Source organism: Bombus pyrosoma, linkage group LG3 (genome assembly GCF_014825855.1).
Source record: "Bombus pyrosoma isolate SC7728 linkage group LG3, ASM1482585v1, whole genome shotgun sequence".
NCBI classification, from domain to species: domain Eukaryota; kingdom Metazoa; phylum Arthropoda; class Insecta; order Hymenoptera; family Apidae; genus Bombus; species Bombus pyrosoma.
Window position 1 is genome coordinate 2829126 of NC_057772.1, and position 16272 is coordinate 2845397.

The 16272-nt window shown below is 35.0% G+C and overlaps 3 protein-coding genes across 8 annotated transcripts in view; 1 reads left to right on the forward strand and 2 right to left on the reverse strand.

The window, feature by feature from the left end:
* Positions 1–173: 173 nt before the first annotated feature.
* LOC122566398 (cytochrome P450 6k1-like) lies at positions 174–2700 on the forward strand. The gene is made up of 6 exons (XM_043723611.1): positions 174–625; positions 709–947; positions 1057–1278; positions 1363–1640; positions 2167–2356; positions 2452–2700. Exons 1-6 carry the CDS (start codon positions 213–215, stop codon positions 2610–2612), a joined length of 1503 nt encoding a protein of 500 aa, XP_043579546.1. The 5' UTR covers positions 174–212; the 3' UTR covers positions 2613–2700.
* On the reverse strand, positions 2693–9067 carry LOC122566391 (DNA topoisomerase 2-binding protein 1-A-like). 3 transcript variants are annotated; one of them, XM_043723576.1, is made up of 26 exons: positions 8747–9067; positions 8439–8673; positions 8224–8363; positions 7975–8107; positions 7802–7909; positions 7528–7734; positions 7235–7451; positions 7027–7164; positions 6872–6951; positions 6617–6786; positions 6404–6542; positions 6217–6346; positions 5954–6148; positions 5711–5892; positions 5475–5641; positions 5200–5405; positions 4991–5124; positions 4689–4919; positions 4549–4611; positions 4267–4430; positions 4065–4186; positions 3939–4003; positions 3723–3857; positions 3428–3628; positions 3102–3331; positions 2693–3031 (listed from the first exon to the last, which is right to left on the reverse strand). In XM_043723576.1, the coding sequence occupies exons 2-26, from the start codon at positions 8544–8546 to the stop codon at positions 2809–2811; spliced, it is 3888 nt and encodes a 1295-aa protein (XP_043579511.1). In that variant the 5' UTR covers positions 8547–8673; positions 8747–9067; the 3' UTR covers positions 2693–2808. The 3 variants fall into 3 exon arrangements, with proteins under 3 accessions (XP_043579511.1, XP_043579510.1, XP_043579512.1); XM_043723575.1 differs by having other exon boundaries at positions 8439–9066; XM_043723577.1 differs by lacking the exons at positions 8439–8673; positions 8747–9067 and having other exon boundaries at positions 8228–8363.
* Positions 9068–9685: 618 nt separating this feature from the next.
* The window catches only part of LOC122577919 (protein-tyrosine sulfotransferase), a 179021-nt gene continuing 172434 nt past the window's right edge, over positions 9686–16272 (reverse strand). For all 4 annotated transcript variants that reach the window (XM_043749624.1, XM_043749623.1, XM_043749622.1 and 1 more), the window contains 6 exons: positions 12920–13053; positions 12686–12794; positions 12235–12429; positions 11592–11845; positions 11250–11447; positions 9686–11167 (listed from right to left, as the gene is read on the reverse strand). In XM_043749624.1, coding sequence (XP_043605559.1) covers positions 11059–11167; positions 11250–11447; positions 11592–11845; positions 12235–12429; positions 12686–12794; positions 12920–13053 — 999 coding nt within the window. In that variant the 3' untranslated portion in view covers positions 9686–11058. The remainder of the gene's footprint in view (positions 11168–11249; positions 11448–11591; positions 11846–12234; positions 12430–12685; positions 12795–12919; positions 13054–16272) is intronic.

Consider the following 16272-nt stretch of genomic DNA (forward strand, 5'->3'; position numbering starts at 1 on the left):
AAACTCTTACTATTGCGATTATTTACCATAATAAATATTTTCATCTCATTTTACAAGAAAATCCTCAAAACTACATACTATTCCTCCAATTTTATAAATTAATTTCAATTATCATGTATAGATAACTCAACTGATGACCGGTCTTATATAAGTGCGGATAGACAGACTTCATCAGTATCATTTCAAAGTGGCTGGAAGAGTGTCATCGCAAAATGGAAATACTAAACTTCTGCTTTTCCAATATTCTTCTTACGGTCGCCATCCTTGTGACGTTCCTGCTTTTATACGTAAAGTATAGGCATACCTACTGGCAAAGACGAGGTGTTCCTACTCTACCTGCCCACTGGTTCTTTGGTAATGTGAAAGATGTGATACAATTTAAGAAATCTCCCTCCATTATGATCGGTGATCTACACAATGAAGCTTCGGACAACGACGATGTTCTTGGAATTTACATTTTCCACAAACCGTTCTTGTTATTGAGAAATGCGGAATTAATTAAACAGATTTTAATCAAAGATTTCGATTATTTCCCGGATCGTTATTTCACGGCTCAATCGATTCGCGATAAAATAGGAAGCAGCAATCTCTTCACGATGCACAATCCGGAATGGAGGCAAATGAGGTATCTAATTTTTTAAACGTTTATCAAAATAATGTTTATGGGCATGGTAAAAGAATTTATTGACGAACGTGTACTCTCCTTAGGACAAAAATATCGCCGGTGTTCAGCAGCGGGAAAATGAAGAAACTTTTTCATTTGATCGGCGAAACCGCTGATTCGATGAATAAATATTTAGAACAGCAATTTTCATATGACGCGAAAACGAAAACTATTTTCCTAAGGGATGTTGCTTTGAAATATACGACTGACATTATATCTTCCGTCGCTTTTGGAATTAAAGTAAATTCCTTCGATCCTAAAACGGTGCAATTCTTTGAAAAAGGTATTTGTCAAACGTTTTTCGATGTTGTGTATTATCTTACTTTACTGTCTTCTTGCAAGTTCGAACGATCTCGCGTTTATTGCGTTTCTTCTTTTCTTTTTCGTAAAAGCTCAAGAAGGCACTCAAATAACGTTTTTCCGTGCTATCCAATTTGGCTTCATGTTCTTCTTTCCACAATTTTCGAGCTGGATTGGCGGTCAAATGTTAGGATCGTCTACAAATTACTTCCGTAAAGTATTTTGGAATTCTATGGATACCAGAAATATGACCAAAGCTAAGCGAGGGGACTTGATCGATTCTTTAATAGATTTGAAAAATCAAAATGATTTGAGTAAGAGCTAGATATTTAATCTTAACCATTGATTAACTCACATATGCGTATAATTCGTCTAAAAAAATAATGATTTATCTTTAGAGCTTGAGGGCGATGAATTAGTGAGTCAAGCAGCAATCTTTTTCGTTGCTGGTCGTGAATCAAGCGTAACAACTGTATGCTTCACGCTTTACGAACTTGCCAAGCATCCGGAGATTCAGAAACGAACGCGAGAAGAAATTCACGAGAAATTGAAGGAACATGGAATGACTTACGAGGCCTTCCAGAGTATGAAATATCTTAATCAAGTTATATCGGAAACTCTACGATTTTATCCTCCAGCTCCACTTATTGACCGTATTTGTGTGAAAGACTACAAGGTAAATCGACAAATTAGAATAATGATTCGTTATAAACATGTTCAACGAAATATCTTCTTCGGATAATTCGAATAGTAAAATATAAAGAATATCTTTTTCTTGCGCGCGTGAGTTTAGTTATTATCTAACTATTTTAGTTAGTATGTAGCGAATAAGGAAACGAATAACTGTTTACTTACCATGGCAAACAAGATTGAAGGACATGCAATTTTTAGTTAACAATAGGAATTCTTTCCCTCGTAAAAATGTTTATGAGGAACATATTTTCTTTTAATTCGATTGTTATTAAAATTTTATATCTTGTTCGAGTCTTCTTTTAATGTTTCAAAAATGAAAAAAATATTATATATAGCTACAACAACAGAGAATGTTCTTCTTTTATAATATACGAATTCAGATTAAATATCGTACGACGATACATGACTCGACAAAAAGAGTCTTATCTTTTGTGCCGTTAGAGATCTCTTACATGCTGCAGTCGAATATGTCATTGATCATATAACGTTCTAAATGATAGATTTTTTAGATTCCAGGAACTGAGACAGTTATAGAAAAAGGGACACCCGTTTATGTGGCTTTAACTGGTCTCCACTGTGATCCAAGATATTTTTCAGATCCTCTGAATTTTGATCCTGACAGATTTAGCGATAAAAATAAAGATAGTATCAAACAATGCACGTACATGCCGTTTGGCGATGGACCAAGAGTTTGCATCGGTAAATATTTATTTAACATTATTTAACATAAAATATTCTTGTAATATTAATATAATATTGTTAACTTCTACACTTTAATGACATATTCATTGCAGGAGTACGACTCGGTCTATTGCAAAGTGGTATGGCTTTAATTTCGATACTTAAAGATTACGAAATTTCCTTAGATCCCACATACAACAAAGATGGCATTGATGTTCGTAACGTTTTCTTGACAGTAGCAGAAGACTTTAGGTTAAATTTTACAAAACTATAAGAAATCTATCGCATTATTGAAAAATATATCTTTTCTTCTTCTTCTTATACTTCCATAAAAAGGAATAAAAGGGAATGTCATAAAGGAATAAGGAATCTATTTAATAAAATATGACATGTGTATTTTTTCTATATACAGATATACATTTGTAAATACTATTATACAAAATCTCTTGGAGGCGTTATTTGTTAACGTTTTATTTCGGTAGTAATGTTAAATACTTCTTAAAATCGTCAATTACACATTCTCGTGGATTTAATGGGGTTTGCGCAGTAAGATGATCGCTTAAATATTGTGGCATAAAGCAGAGAATACCTTTACTGGCCAACATTGCCCAGTCGATCGGTTGACTGGCTTGTTTAGGATTCACGAAACAATGAGTAATCTTCTTTCCAGTTGGACTTGTATCGTATGGTGGTCTAGAACAAATAACATGTAAACTATAACATATCTGTAAATAATATGAGTTTAATAAAAAGACAAACTTACCGTGCTTGGACAACTTTCCCACCTCCAGCTTCGATTAATCTTTTAAACTGATCGTATTTGTCCCCAGAAGCTAATAACAAAGCAACCATATCGTGAAACGGCCTATTCGGTTCTTTTAATAATCTAAGCCTCCATCTATATGCGGCTGCTGCGATTGTTTCTTCAACTTTGTCAGTAGGATCTGGTATAATGCCTTTACTTTTTGGATTCCCCCATTCATACTTTTCTTCCTGCCAATAAGTAATTGGAGTGAAGTAAAAGACTACTCGTAAACATAAAATATAGATAAAATATGATAACGATAAATCAAGAGAATCAATACTAACATCAAGGAATTTCCCTTCTTGTTCAGAGTCTCGCAAATACATGCAATGTAGAACCCATTTTCCTGATGCTATACTTCCAAGCATTTTTTCATTCCTTGATGGTCTAATACAAAGCAAATGTGTTGCACTTATATCAAAACAAGCATCCGATGATACGTCACCGCCGAGATCTCTTATCACTTTTTCATATGTTATTCTATCCTATTGAGATAAATATAAAATATTATGCATTGAATATGTATTGAATTGACACGTATTGAATATGTATAATGCATAGATAGAACAATTAATATACCTTCATGCCTGATAGCATGAATTTTGGTTTCGTTTTTTCTGGTTCAATTTCTTCTTCTAAGGATTCTTCTTCGTCACTGTTCATAGTATGTCCTTTGTGTGCGATACTTTCATTTTGTTCTCCATGCGCTATCAACTTCGTATAGAGCAACGTTTATAATTACAGTTAATTGATATCAAATATTCAAAATAGAATCGATTTATGAAAAAAACCTACCCGTTTTGAGTGGCTGGGATCTTCCCATACGATAGCATCGACAGGTTGAGAATCTTTTACAATAACTATAACAAAGAATATATATTAGACAATTAGATATTAATAGATAGATATAAATGTACCTACATTTTTGTATGGGATCGGAACATTCAGCGCTATATGTGTCTGCATTCTCTCCGGAAAGAGAATACCTATTCTCTGGAGTACTTGATGCTCTTTGAAGTACTTGATCCAGTTGTGCAATTTGCCTATAAAGAACAAAACCCTATGAGAGGTCTATAAAGAATTTTATACATAAATTGTGAAACACATTTATGTATTAACTTACATATTAATCTCATTATTTGGCAGTGCATTATTTTCATCTGTGAATTCTAATTTTTTCCTAATGGGAGTAGTAGCGGTTATTTTGCTATCATCTTTTGCTTCTTCCGGTGCTTCTTTTGACGCTTGATCGTCGTTAAGAGATAATGTCTCATCTGCATTATTCCGCTGTAATGTTATAATATTTATTATTATTATATATATATATATATTTATCAATATACATATATATATATATATAATATATATATATATATATATATTATACATAAACAAAGCATGCTACCTCTGGATCACAGGTCTCACTTTTTAGTTTCTGCCATAACTGTCTTTTAAGTTCTGAAAGAGGCTATAAATTCAACTATGTTAATACCTATTAGATATTTATGCATTATGCACATAATTAAGCTTAAAACAAGTACTAACTGTACTAAGTGCCCTTTTTTTAAAAGGAGGTTCTTCTATCTTCGATTCTGGAAAATTATCAGCCCATTTTGCCCAATCTTTTCTTGTGTCTGGCGAAGAATTGGGTCTAGATACTTGACCAGATGCTGTTTCTGGCGTAGACATATGAAACTGTGATTGAGGGGTGTTGTTCATAAGTAAACTGAGTCTTTTATTTATTAACGGTTTATCACCGGAAGTGCCATCTTGATTCTATAATATATATTTTTTAATAATAAATCGCAAATTAATAATAAAAGAAATATGTAAAACTATATATATACTTGTAAATTTGATAAATGTCGTTTTGGAGTAATAATGTTCCTAGCTGCTGGTTCAGTTGGTAGATCCGTTTGATTTGAGTTAACTTTAAGTGAACTTGCGTCTGTTTCGTTAGTTTCAGTTGGTCTTTCAGGAGCTTGGAGGAGGGGTTAATATTAACAAAATTTGTGTGTATACATATTTAATATGGATGTGTTAAATATTTGTGTACCTATGGTTTCTCCTACAAGAAACGGTGTTTCGTCAACCCGTTTCGATTGAACTGCACAGGTTTTTAACCATTCTGCAGTAACAGCTGGTAATTTCCACTTCACTGCAGCGTTATATTTGTTTCCTTCGGGTGTCGGACAAACCAAATGGGTGCTCCTACATATATTTTTTTCAAGATTAGTTTTACGAACGAAAATATCTTGACACCTGAAATTAACAATGCTTTAATACTTGATTCAGTTTAGTTATCTTTAAGGTGTATGATAAGAATAATACATGGCACCCAATTCCGCAGCTAATGTTATGAGATACGTTCGTTCTACTCCAACATATGTGCTCATTGTAATAACACAGTCTGATAATGGAGTAGAATGCTTTTTTATAGATAGAGGTTTATGATAATACATAATTTCAACTATTTGTTCCTGATTTACACAATCTTCCTACAAAAAAATATTAACATTAAAAGACATGTCAAAATATTAAAATCGAAATAAGAAGCTTGAACTTACAATAAACAAATCGGTAACGATTTCATTCACTGTATGTTTTAAAGGTGCGCCACATTTTGGTACTACACCATAATCTGGAATACCAGCGAACGTACTTGAAACTACTTTTCCATTCATTGCCATTATAGTTTCAATTACAAAATTATCTTCCTCGTTGAAGCCAGTTACGACAAATGTCAAACCTATATGTATATTTTAGCATTATTTTAGTTCATTGCTATACATATTCTACTAGTGCATTACCTTCAAATAGCCTATCATTCATAGTAGATGTTTGACTAATCGGTACTGCAGAATCATCTGCTGCGAGTGTTATAGATCCTTTTAAGCACTTTTTTTTACTTTCATGATCATCTACCAAGGTTTTAACATTACCTTCTCCCGAAACAAGTGTATCGGGCTTTAAAAATTCTTGCATTGTTTTATCATTTGTTGCATCTAATAATAAATAAGATATATATTCATTTTCTTTTATAACAATGTAAGCAATTATTTACAGACATTACCAGCTGTATCTTGAAGATAATGTTGAAGTAGATCAGATGATTCTTTCTCTTTTTCTAGCATCGCCAATTTTCGGTCTATGTCAAAAGACGGTATAGAGACTTTCTTCGGCTTTTGTAGCATTTGTAAATTCTGCAAAAATACATACACACGTCAAGTACTTATATACTATATTTTTTATGTATTTACCTTCTTACTTAATGGCGATGCTGGTTCTGTAACTTTTTGAACTACAGTATTTTTTTGTCCACATAAAAAATTTTCTTCTGGCGCGGGCCGTTTTAATTTGACACTTTCTTCCAACCATTCCAGTGTCAATATATATGGACTATATCAAATATCCATGGTATTAAATTACAGAATTTTAAGTAGATATCTATAGACATTAAATTAACATTATACCATAATCTTTTTGATTTCAGTAGTTTTAGTTCACTAGTTGCTCTGTTTTCGTCCCCGACGATAACGTGTGTTAGAGCGTCAGATATATCATCAAGTCGCGTTGCACTACCTACGTTTAATATTTTGTTAAGTTTATCCCGTTGATTAGAAGCGAATCCAGCTAGGTAAATCTAAAGAGAAAATAAAGAATTGATTACAGAAATATCATGGGACAATATTACAGAATATGACAAATTTTTTATGTAATTTACACACATTGCAACCATCTAGAAACGGACCAGCCGATTTCGCTTCACTAAATGTAAGTCTATCTAAGACTGTAGTAGTTGTAGAAACTGAAAATTTCAAATAAATTTAGAATACAGTTTATCCTTGTTATAAGACACTTTCATGCATTTTGTAATACTAACCAGCAGAAACATTGTTATATAAAGTATCGAGAGTAGAAACATTGCTCATTGTTGTTACTGAGGTTTCATCTATATAATTGCCTTGCTGTGTGTCACATGTTATGGAACTTATCGTAGAACAATTAAAACTTTCACATACTGTGCATTAAAAAAATTGTAATATTAGTTACTAATCTATAGATTTATAATATTAAAGAAATATTTTTACCGTTGAACTTTTCTGGAGTGGAACATGCTTTTAGTGTCTTAATTAGGTAGTCTTTAAAAGGCAAAGCATAGCCAACGTTTATACTTTCATATACCCAATTTGGTGTTAAACAAGCAATATTTGCTTTTTTTGCATATTTAAGCTTCTCACTTATTGGACTATTTTCAGGGGCAAGTACAACTTTAACTTTCGCCCCATCCAAAGGACCCATAAATATCTAAAAAGAGAAGAATAATATAAAGGAATAGTTAGGTAAAAAAGAAAATAAAAATTTAGAAAGCTATATATCTTACTCCTCCATTAGTGTTAATTAAACGTTTAATTTCTTCCTTCTGACGTTTTGGAAGATTTGTTGATGTTACAACTAAGTTAAGAAACACAGAAGCTCTATACTTATCAAACATTTTGTCCTGTGGTGTAACAAAATCCTTTAAATTCATTTCCCAGATTGCTTCAATCCATTCCTTTGTAACTATCGGTATTTTCATATCTATTGCTGTCTATTAAAAAGAAATAAACATTATGATAAGAATATCTATATAATTTTATCGATATAAATTTACTTACCTCATATTTAGCAGACATGACAGATGATGTTACAAGATGCGTTACACGACTACGTAACTGTTTTGTAAAAATTCCTCCCATATATTCTACTAATTTTTCTACATGTTCCTGTAATAATAAGATTTTGGGATAATTTCCTCTTTGTTGTGCGTAGAAACAGTTAATGGGTATACCTTTTCTTCTGAAGATAAACCAGAAGCACATATACATAGACCTCTCATTGTTGTTGTATACACTGGGCTTGTTCCTTCTGGAATCGGTTCTCCATTGTTAAAACAAACTAATAAACATCTTGGCCCAATTATGCTGTAGAAGTAAAATAACATTATCTACTATTTTAAAAAAAATCATTTTAAAAAAGTATTTTAAAAAAGTGTCATTAAATTATCAGTAATTATATCAGTAATTAAGCTCCTACTTACGAACATTTAAATGTTCTTAATTTATTAAATGTATCTCCTTCGAATTTTTCCATTACAAAGACATCAGTTTTATTAGGTTTCATTTTATTACAATCTTTTTCACTGATCCATATTGGGTGTAAATCATTTTCACAACATTTCTAAAAGATTAATTCATTACACTGTTTTTATTATTGCTTAAAATTTATTATTTATGTAAAAATAAATTTACTAACATTGTATGAATGACACATATCTTCGCCACAATCATCTTCAGAATTATATTCATTTGGTACGATAAAATAGAGATTTATATTTACAATTTGGCTCTCTTGACTCGTCATTTTTAAATACTGTCTTTCACTGTCTCTTTGAATCTGATACGATTTTTATTTGACAAATAGATATTCAATGAAAAAATAAAATGTTTATATGTCAGAGACTTATGTTTACACATTACACATTTTGTAACTAAAACAACTCGAAAGCATCATTATTTATTTATTAAAAAATTATACTGCACAAATTACCAGTTAAGTATTACCAGTTTCTAATAATTTGATACGTTGATGATAGGTTAGATTGCTTTCACAAATAGATTTTAGAAGGATCGCTAATTTTGAAGAGACGTGTTATTTTACGCCCAACAAAACGATATTTAATATTTCATTTAAAGTTCTATTTAAATTTTTTGTTAAAATTTTTAAATGGTAAGATATAATATCACAGTTACTTATGTGGAAGATCTCGCGCCCAATTTTACCACCCTAGTCAATATTAGTATGATTTCTATAATTATGGTTAAAATTTTAAAAAGAATTCAATTTATGTAGACGAATGTCAACAATTAAATAGTATGTCGTATGCCTTTTTTAAATTAAATATAGTACATTAATATATTTATAAGATAGTTCACAACTCTTTTGTAGTGATTTTAAACAAGTACAATGTTCGTTCTCATTACAGTCTGAACAAAGTTATAATACAAAATAAAACTACTAAAATATTGTATGAATTACTAAACAGTATGTTTTATTCCGATTAAATATGGAATAAAATAAATATCTATTGCAAAAATGTAATTTTATGTTCCATCAGACAACAGTGTAATTTATTTTAAGTTTATTAGAGTTGGCATCACTGATTTTAAAATTTCAAAATTTTAGTCCCCTTTTAGTCGCGTCAACGATCATGTAACAAATTATTTTTCTAAGATGTTTAATTTCTTTTTACCATATTTTATATGTACAATCTAGCTCCAAGTTTGCAAAATCAAAATTACTCGAATTCCTCAGTTTGGTATGAAACCTCGAAATATAACCGTTCATTAAATCTAATGCATATATATATAATATATTTAATAATTCATAATGTTTATTCATCCATGATTTATTCATGTATTACGAATTACAATACTTACATTCATACTTACTTTCTTCCATTGAAATTTCGTGCTCGAAGAAGGGAAAGGAATAGCTGCAGGTTTTGTAATATTAAAATAATTTAATTGCATAATTCGATAGGCAGTAACACGGTTGACACGAATGACATAATGCCACATCGAAGTTGTTGCATTTGTATCAAGTGCCGGTTGATACAACAATCAAGAACATTATTCGGTCCTCTGACAATCGTAGTAGCTCTTGCAGCAGCATTCGCTGCGTATCATTATTGACAGTCAATAACGAAATCATAAATTCAGGGAATAGCTTGTTCGACACTCTTTTTGTTTGCAATTGTTAATTCGGTACACTTTTTCACGTTTCGTTAGCATATAAATATAATTTTCTTGTAATTAATCGAATCACGATCACGCTAATATACATAATACAATGAATATGGTAGAAAGATAAAGTTCCCGCCAGTTTATCAGCTCGGATTTTCGTTAATGCACGAATGTAGAGAAAAGGTTAACAAAAAACAGAGAAAGAAGGGAACACAAAAGTTTCCTTTATCTCGTGATCGATCAAAGTTCATGTCTCATTAAGAAATAAGTACTACATACGAAAACGCGTATTTTGTTTCCATGTAGAACGTCATAGAAATCATTTCTATCATAATACAAAATATTGTACAGAGATTTTCCTGTTCGCATCGATACAATACTTTCGCTTCCTTTCCACGACATTCAGTACGTTCATCTTGTACACTTTTTACATAGAAGCTCCATAACCTACATAGGTTCTTGTCACTGGCCATCAGACGAAATCGTACAGAAACAGTTTCAACATAGCGCATACTCGGCGAGATTTATATCATTCATGATAATAAAAAAGAACAAACAAAACCGAAACAATTAGAAACTCTAGCATGGCATTTTCTTCTCCCGTTTGCACTTTGCTTGATTCAGTACGCTCGTACTCTGCACTGTGGAATCGTGTATCGCAGAAAATTCGTCTAATTCGTCGAAAAAGCATAGTACTGAATCACGGAAAGCGACGAGATCGTTACGCGTTCGGTACGAATCGAAGATGAATATCTATCGGTTAACATATATTGTACAGAGAGAATAATCACGTTCGCGTGTGCGAAAAATTGCACAGCAATCTATAACTCTGTGTCTATGGGCCGAGATTGAACATGTACATATAATCGAGAGTCAACCTTAAACTAGACGGATCCTTGCGTCCTTCTCGTTCGCCAGGTTACAATTTACTGTCCTCGAATATATTCTCTCGACAAGACGTCCGAGCGTGGCTCCGATCTAGAGAAACAACTTCGCATGAAAAAGACCGCACTCATCTGGCGTTTTTCCGGTAGTATTATTCATTACTGGCTCTCCCAAGACCGTCGTTAGACGTTACAGAAATTGTACGGGTTCAAGATTCGCGTGCCTAGGGAAAGATGTGTCCGAGGTCACGCGTTTGGGGCGTTGGTAGCCTCATCCTCTTTGCTCAGCTCAATCAGCTTCTCTAGAGAGAACTGGCGTGCCCTGGCTGCCCATACTTCACCGTTTGCTAGCACTCTGAAAAGAAAACGATGTCTGGTCAAGAATTTACCGATGGAAATGATATCATTAAAGATTGTCCGATTATTCGGTTACATACCGTCTGGTGTTTTCGCTAACCAGCCTGTCCGGTGCTCCGTACACCGGCGGATTAGCATAAGGATCATAGCCGAGCACAGAAAGCATCGGCGCGATGTCAGGCATCTCTCTGACCACATCATCCGGAATGTGGCCTACCCACTTGGTCAGTGCCTCCAGATTGACCGGCTTTATGATCTGGTCCGACGACCTTTCCACCCTACATTCCAAAAATACGACAGATTTTAGCTCCCGATCGCTTCTTCATTTTCGTGTCTCGCGTTTATCATCTCAACGGAGGTCTCGTCTCTTATTAAATCCTAATTTTTCATCGAACCAATTAAGTACATACGTATATGCTTACTTGCTCAATGGCACGCCGCCTGGTTTGTTAATGAATTCCTCGTGATGCATCACAGACTCGTTCCAAGGAACGTCCAAAAATTTGAGAATCTTCTTCATCCATTCACGCGGATGTAGCACCAGTTGTTCGTACGGAACCATCAAACACTTGTCCGAGCCAATTTCCTTACATTGGCTGTACATTATAGATATCGCGTGGTTCCATTTGATCAACGACTGTCGATACGAGGACAGATCGAATCCTGTTATAGTCACCTGAAAGACAAATCATTATCTATATAGTTATAGTTACGTAAAACAACCATCGATCTATATAGTTATTCGAAAAGGGATATACGGCCTTCGTCTCGTTCGAAACGACAAGGTAATATTCGATCAACTGCGCATAAAATCAACGATCCACTCGATTACAAGATTACGATTTGGATTTGCATGATTTTACATGCTGCCATTGCGTCTCGTTTCGATTCATTCTGTTTTGCATAAAAGAAATACGTAAATTTCTGTTCGTCCTCTTCTTTCGCTCTCGCTTGTACCAACGAGTACGTCTCATTTTAATATTCGTGAATGAAGTGGGATAAATTTGCATACATCAGCCGGAATGGCCGACAGGGCGGAGGTCGAAGTCTTCGATCGGGCCATACCTTTCTCGAGATAATGGAATGCACGGTGGCACGACCGTCGCGGATCATGAAGATAAACTTGGCATTTGGGAAGAGATCGAGAATGTACGAGCCCATCTTCAGAGTGAGGGGATCCTTGTTGCATAACCGCGGTGCCGGCTCCGCGTGTCGCGCTATTATCTCCAGGCAGAATGCTGCTATAGCACTGTCCATTACCTAAACAATCGATTATTTTCTCGTTAATATCGTTAATTATACACGAAAATCGCAAGAGAAGAATATGTCAAATTTTTCATATTTTACCGAGGAACAATTTTAAAATTCAATACGTCGCTTCAATCGCTTCATATCATCAATTTTTCTCTTTTTATTTGATTTTGATATCGAATGAGTCATTCAGAAGACTCTAGTTTGATCAACCGTATAGAGGAATCGCTCGCATAAAATGGTCTAAGCTACTAAAAATACTCACTTCTTTCGAAATGCCCGCTTCCGAAAGACGCAGATTTTCCCTTTCAGATTTCAGCCAGTGCATCCTCATCTGCAAGATTCTTGGTATCACCCGTGTCTCCTGTCCGCACCTGTCGATGAAAAATTATCCGCGTATGAAATACTCGAACGATGGAATGATTTTCGACGATGATGTTGACCAAGAACACTCAACATCGGCCGATAATTGGCAATTTGTCCGGCGTATGAAACTCACCTGACATCGGGATGTGCATCGAGCATGGCGCGTACCAAGGTAGTGCCAGATCGTGGCACGCCACCGATAAAAATTAGCGGCATGTAACGATCGTACGCGTATCTCTTGTGATCGAACGGGCCCACCACGTATTTCTGAAAAATATACCCGTCGTTAATATTTATATTTAATAACCGATTCATCAGCGAGGATCGTGAATTGATTATTTCAATTTTTAGATGCGTCCAACGAAATACACGACCAGAACTGTTTTTCTCTTTATTTTACAACGGGATTATAATTAAAACAGAGGATTAAAGCAGAGATGGTTATTTTAAGAGCAGAACACGTAAAATCCGATATTTAAGGTCCAGTAACTTTGCGCAGAAAAAGTTTACTCGTTCATGCAGGAAAATTCGGTTTCATATTTTTAGAAAGCGTTGATGAAACATAGATTCCCGTGTAGCAGCGATAAAGATAGACGATAATTTCTTCTTTGGTTTGGTGTTGGTTATCGAAAACGATAGTAGTTGTTCGGTGAATGATCGCAAGTTTCTGCTAGCCATGTGCATGTGTGTAGTTTGTCGAGCGATTTCTTCTAAAATTATGCGAGTCTAATTAAACCTCGGCAACGAAGGAGTTTCTGCCTTGTCCTACAATATCGCCTAACGAACGAACTTTACTTACGAAGATGATACTTCGTAAGCCTCGAACTAGGATCGAACTAGGATCGAACTACGCTTTGAATTTTGTACGAAGGAATCGTCACCTTTCTTCCGAAACGATGACGATTCGATCGTGGAAAAGTTCAAACGATTCGCGTGCTATTACGAAGTTTCGTTTGTACTTTTCTCAAGTTCGATCTTTTCTCGTTTATCTTCTTATCTTCGAGTATCTCTCCACGACCCTTTACTTAGACCTGTGGATATTACAAACCTAAAAATTACATCATACACTGTGCTATATCTGAGGGAGAGAGTGACTTCGATCTGTGTTTAACGGTAATTTCTACGCTGTTTATGTACATGGTTGCGCTGCATCTAAATTTCGCGATCGGAGAGACGCAGATCGATAGTTTATCAAAATGTTTTCACAAGGTAAATTTCGTTCTCCGTAAAGCGACCACGTTAATGACTCGCGATAAATTTCACGATAGCCTCCTTTGACGAACGGCAAAATTAACAGCACATTTTGTAGGATTTAATTAGCCGCGATCAATGCGAAATAGGATAATATTCCAACTAGCTCGGACTCGATTAAGCGAACATTATATGAAGAACTTTATCGTTTGATCGAATCGTCGATCTATTTTGCATGATTATTAATAAATGTTATATCCGTTACTCTTCATTAACGTGGCGTACAAATTGAAATTAAATTACTACATATAATTTTATCACGCATTATCTACACGTGACTCTTCTTTTCAAAATTAACCGAATTTAATACCAATTAAAGGCGTAGTTGGAGATACTTTGCGTTTTGGATCAGACAAACTTTTTCGTACATCTTCTTAAGAATGATTTGACTAATTTAAATAATTAATTCAATTAATTAAGAATGATTTATTTAAGCGAGTCGTTATTTCTTTTGACATGCTTGAAACTTTTCAGTGCGCGTGTATTTTAGACGCTCCAACTCCAATCTCGCAAAGAATACGAATTTCAATGTATATTTTTTTTCTTCTTCGTGCGCTACAACAAATAACTTACGTCGTTTCTTGCCCAACATTCTGTATCTTCCCGTGCTTTTATTCGAAAAGGTCGAATAAACCGGCGTCTGAAACGTTGCCCGTAGAATTTATGCTTTAGGCGGCAACCAGGTTCTGATAAAAACTAGCAATTAACGTTCTAATTGGTAGTTATATTGGCTTAATTATTGTATCGATCGCGGCACTCCGCGATAAAAATAATTAATTGCGGGTTAATTGGAAACACGGTCGTATCTTTCAGAGGTGAAAGCGGTGTCCGCATTTTGAAATTCAAAGGGTAGCGTCCGTGCTTTTCGTGGCGATGAAAAATACATTTTGCGCACGATCGTTCCAATGTCTAGCGACTTTTGTATTTTTGAAAATACGGCTGGATGTCGGGGCTGACGTGCTACGCGCGGCAAAATTTAGCGATCGTCGGTTTAATTAGCTGCGCGATTAAAATTACACCGGCATGCAAATGAACAATCGTTGGAACAATTGATGTTACGACCCGCAACTCCTGTGTATCACAGCTGCGATCGCGTTGTAACATTGGTTACGATCGCGTAAATAAATCTGTCTAAACGACCGAGAAAAACAATAAATGATAATATGCATACAAGCTGTGCAATAGTACCGAGTATTAAATGAAAAACGAGAAAAAAGACAAGAAACGCTTATTTACAACAGGAGACACCTCGACCGATTTTAACGAACCTGAAATAAATTGTCAAGATCAACGTACCGAATGATTTTTCCCTATACGTATAACCGCCACTTAGTTTACGAATTATATTTTTAACACTCTGCGTGTAATCGCGTTGTGAGTAAATAATGCCGATTTAAGTTACGTTTTTGTTAGATTTGGATTTGGTAATAAAGAAAAAGCAGATACTCGGATGATGTTCCTATTCTAAATAATAAAAAGATACGAGAGATAGATATAAATAAAGGAAGATCACGAAGGCTGGTAGAACAGGGAAGGAACGTTCCCGTGGTAGATCGTAGAAGGTTAAGATAGATGGATGATCCCATCGTGATCCCTCATCTACCCCTGTAAAATAAGCTCTTGTTTTGAACAAAGGGGTGTTGTTAGGCTGGCTCGCGTTACGATTTTTTTCACGCGCGCCAGACATCGTTGTCAGAGGTCGACGTTGAAAAAAAAAAAGAGAGAGAAGAAAGAAAAAGAACAACGGGAAAAACGGAGAAGCAAAGAAAAAAAAAAGGAAACGAGAAGAAAGAAAAAACTACATTTTGCAATTAGCATTTCTCGGGAAACAGTGGTGGCTTCGCTGTTCGGCCTGCCGTCAGCCGGCCTTCCTATTCTCTTTTGCTTTTAGCATCGAAGCACACGGAGGAAAAGTACGCGTGAAGCTCAACCGACGCGATTTATGTTGCGCGGGGGGTGAGTCTGACAGAAATTCGTTTCTCTTCCGTTGGCGCGCGTTTCCCGCCAGGAACCTACGAATACAACTATGCTCGCTGCTTCGAGCGTGCATGTATTCACGCATGTTGCATCTTCTTGTGTCTCTCGTTCTCTTTTGTCTTTCCCATCCTCTCTGGTTGGTCGACGTCGCGGCGCGCGTGCTCTGGAAGCTTTCGCAAAAAGGTAGAAAGGTCGGACGCGTTGGCGGAAAGTTTCGAGGCGAACAACCGCGATTTCGTCTCTTCACGGGGACACGCC

Coding starts and splice junctions, on each gene's coding strand:
- LOC122566398 (XM_043723611.1), top strand. CDS start 213: ATGGAAATACTAAACTTCTGCTTTTCCAATATTCTTCTTACGGTCGCC. Junction 948..1,056: donor GGTGCAATTCTTTGAAAAAG/GTATTTGTCAAA, acceptor TTTTCGTAAAAG/CTCAAGAAGGCACTCAAATA. Junction 1,279..1,362: donor GAAAAATCAAAATGATTTGA/GTAAGAGCTAGA, acceptor ATTTATCTTTAG/AGCTTGAGGGCGATGAATTA.
- LOC122566391 (XM_043723576.1), bottom strand. CDS start 8,546: ATGACGAGTCAAGAGAGCCAAATTGTAAATATAAATCTCTATTTTATC. Junction 6,347..6,403: donor CATCGCCATTAAGTAAGAAG/GTAAATACATAA, acceptor GTATTTTTGCAG/AATTTACAAATGCTACAAAA. Junction 4,612..4,688: donor AAAAAAGGGCACTTAGTACA/GTTAGTACTTGT, acceptor TTGAATTTATAG/CCTCTTTCAGAACTTAAAAG.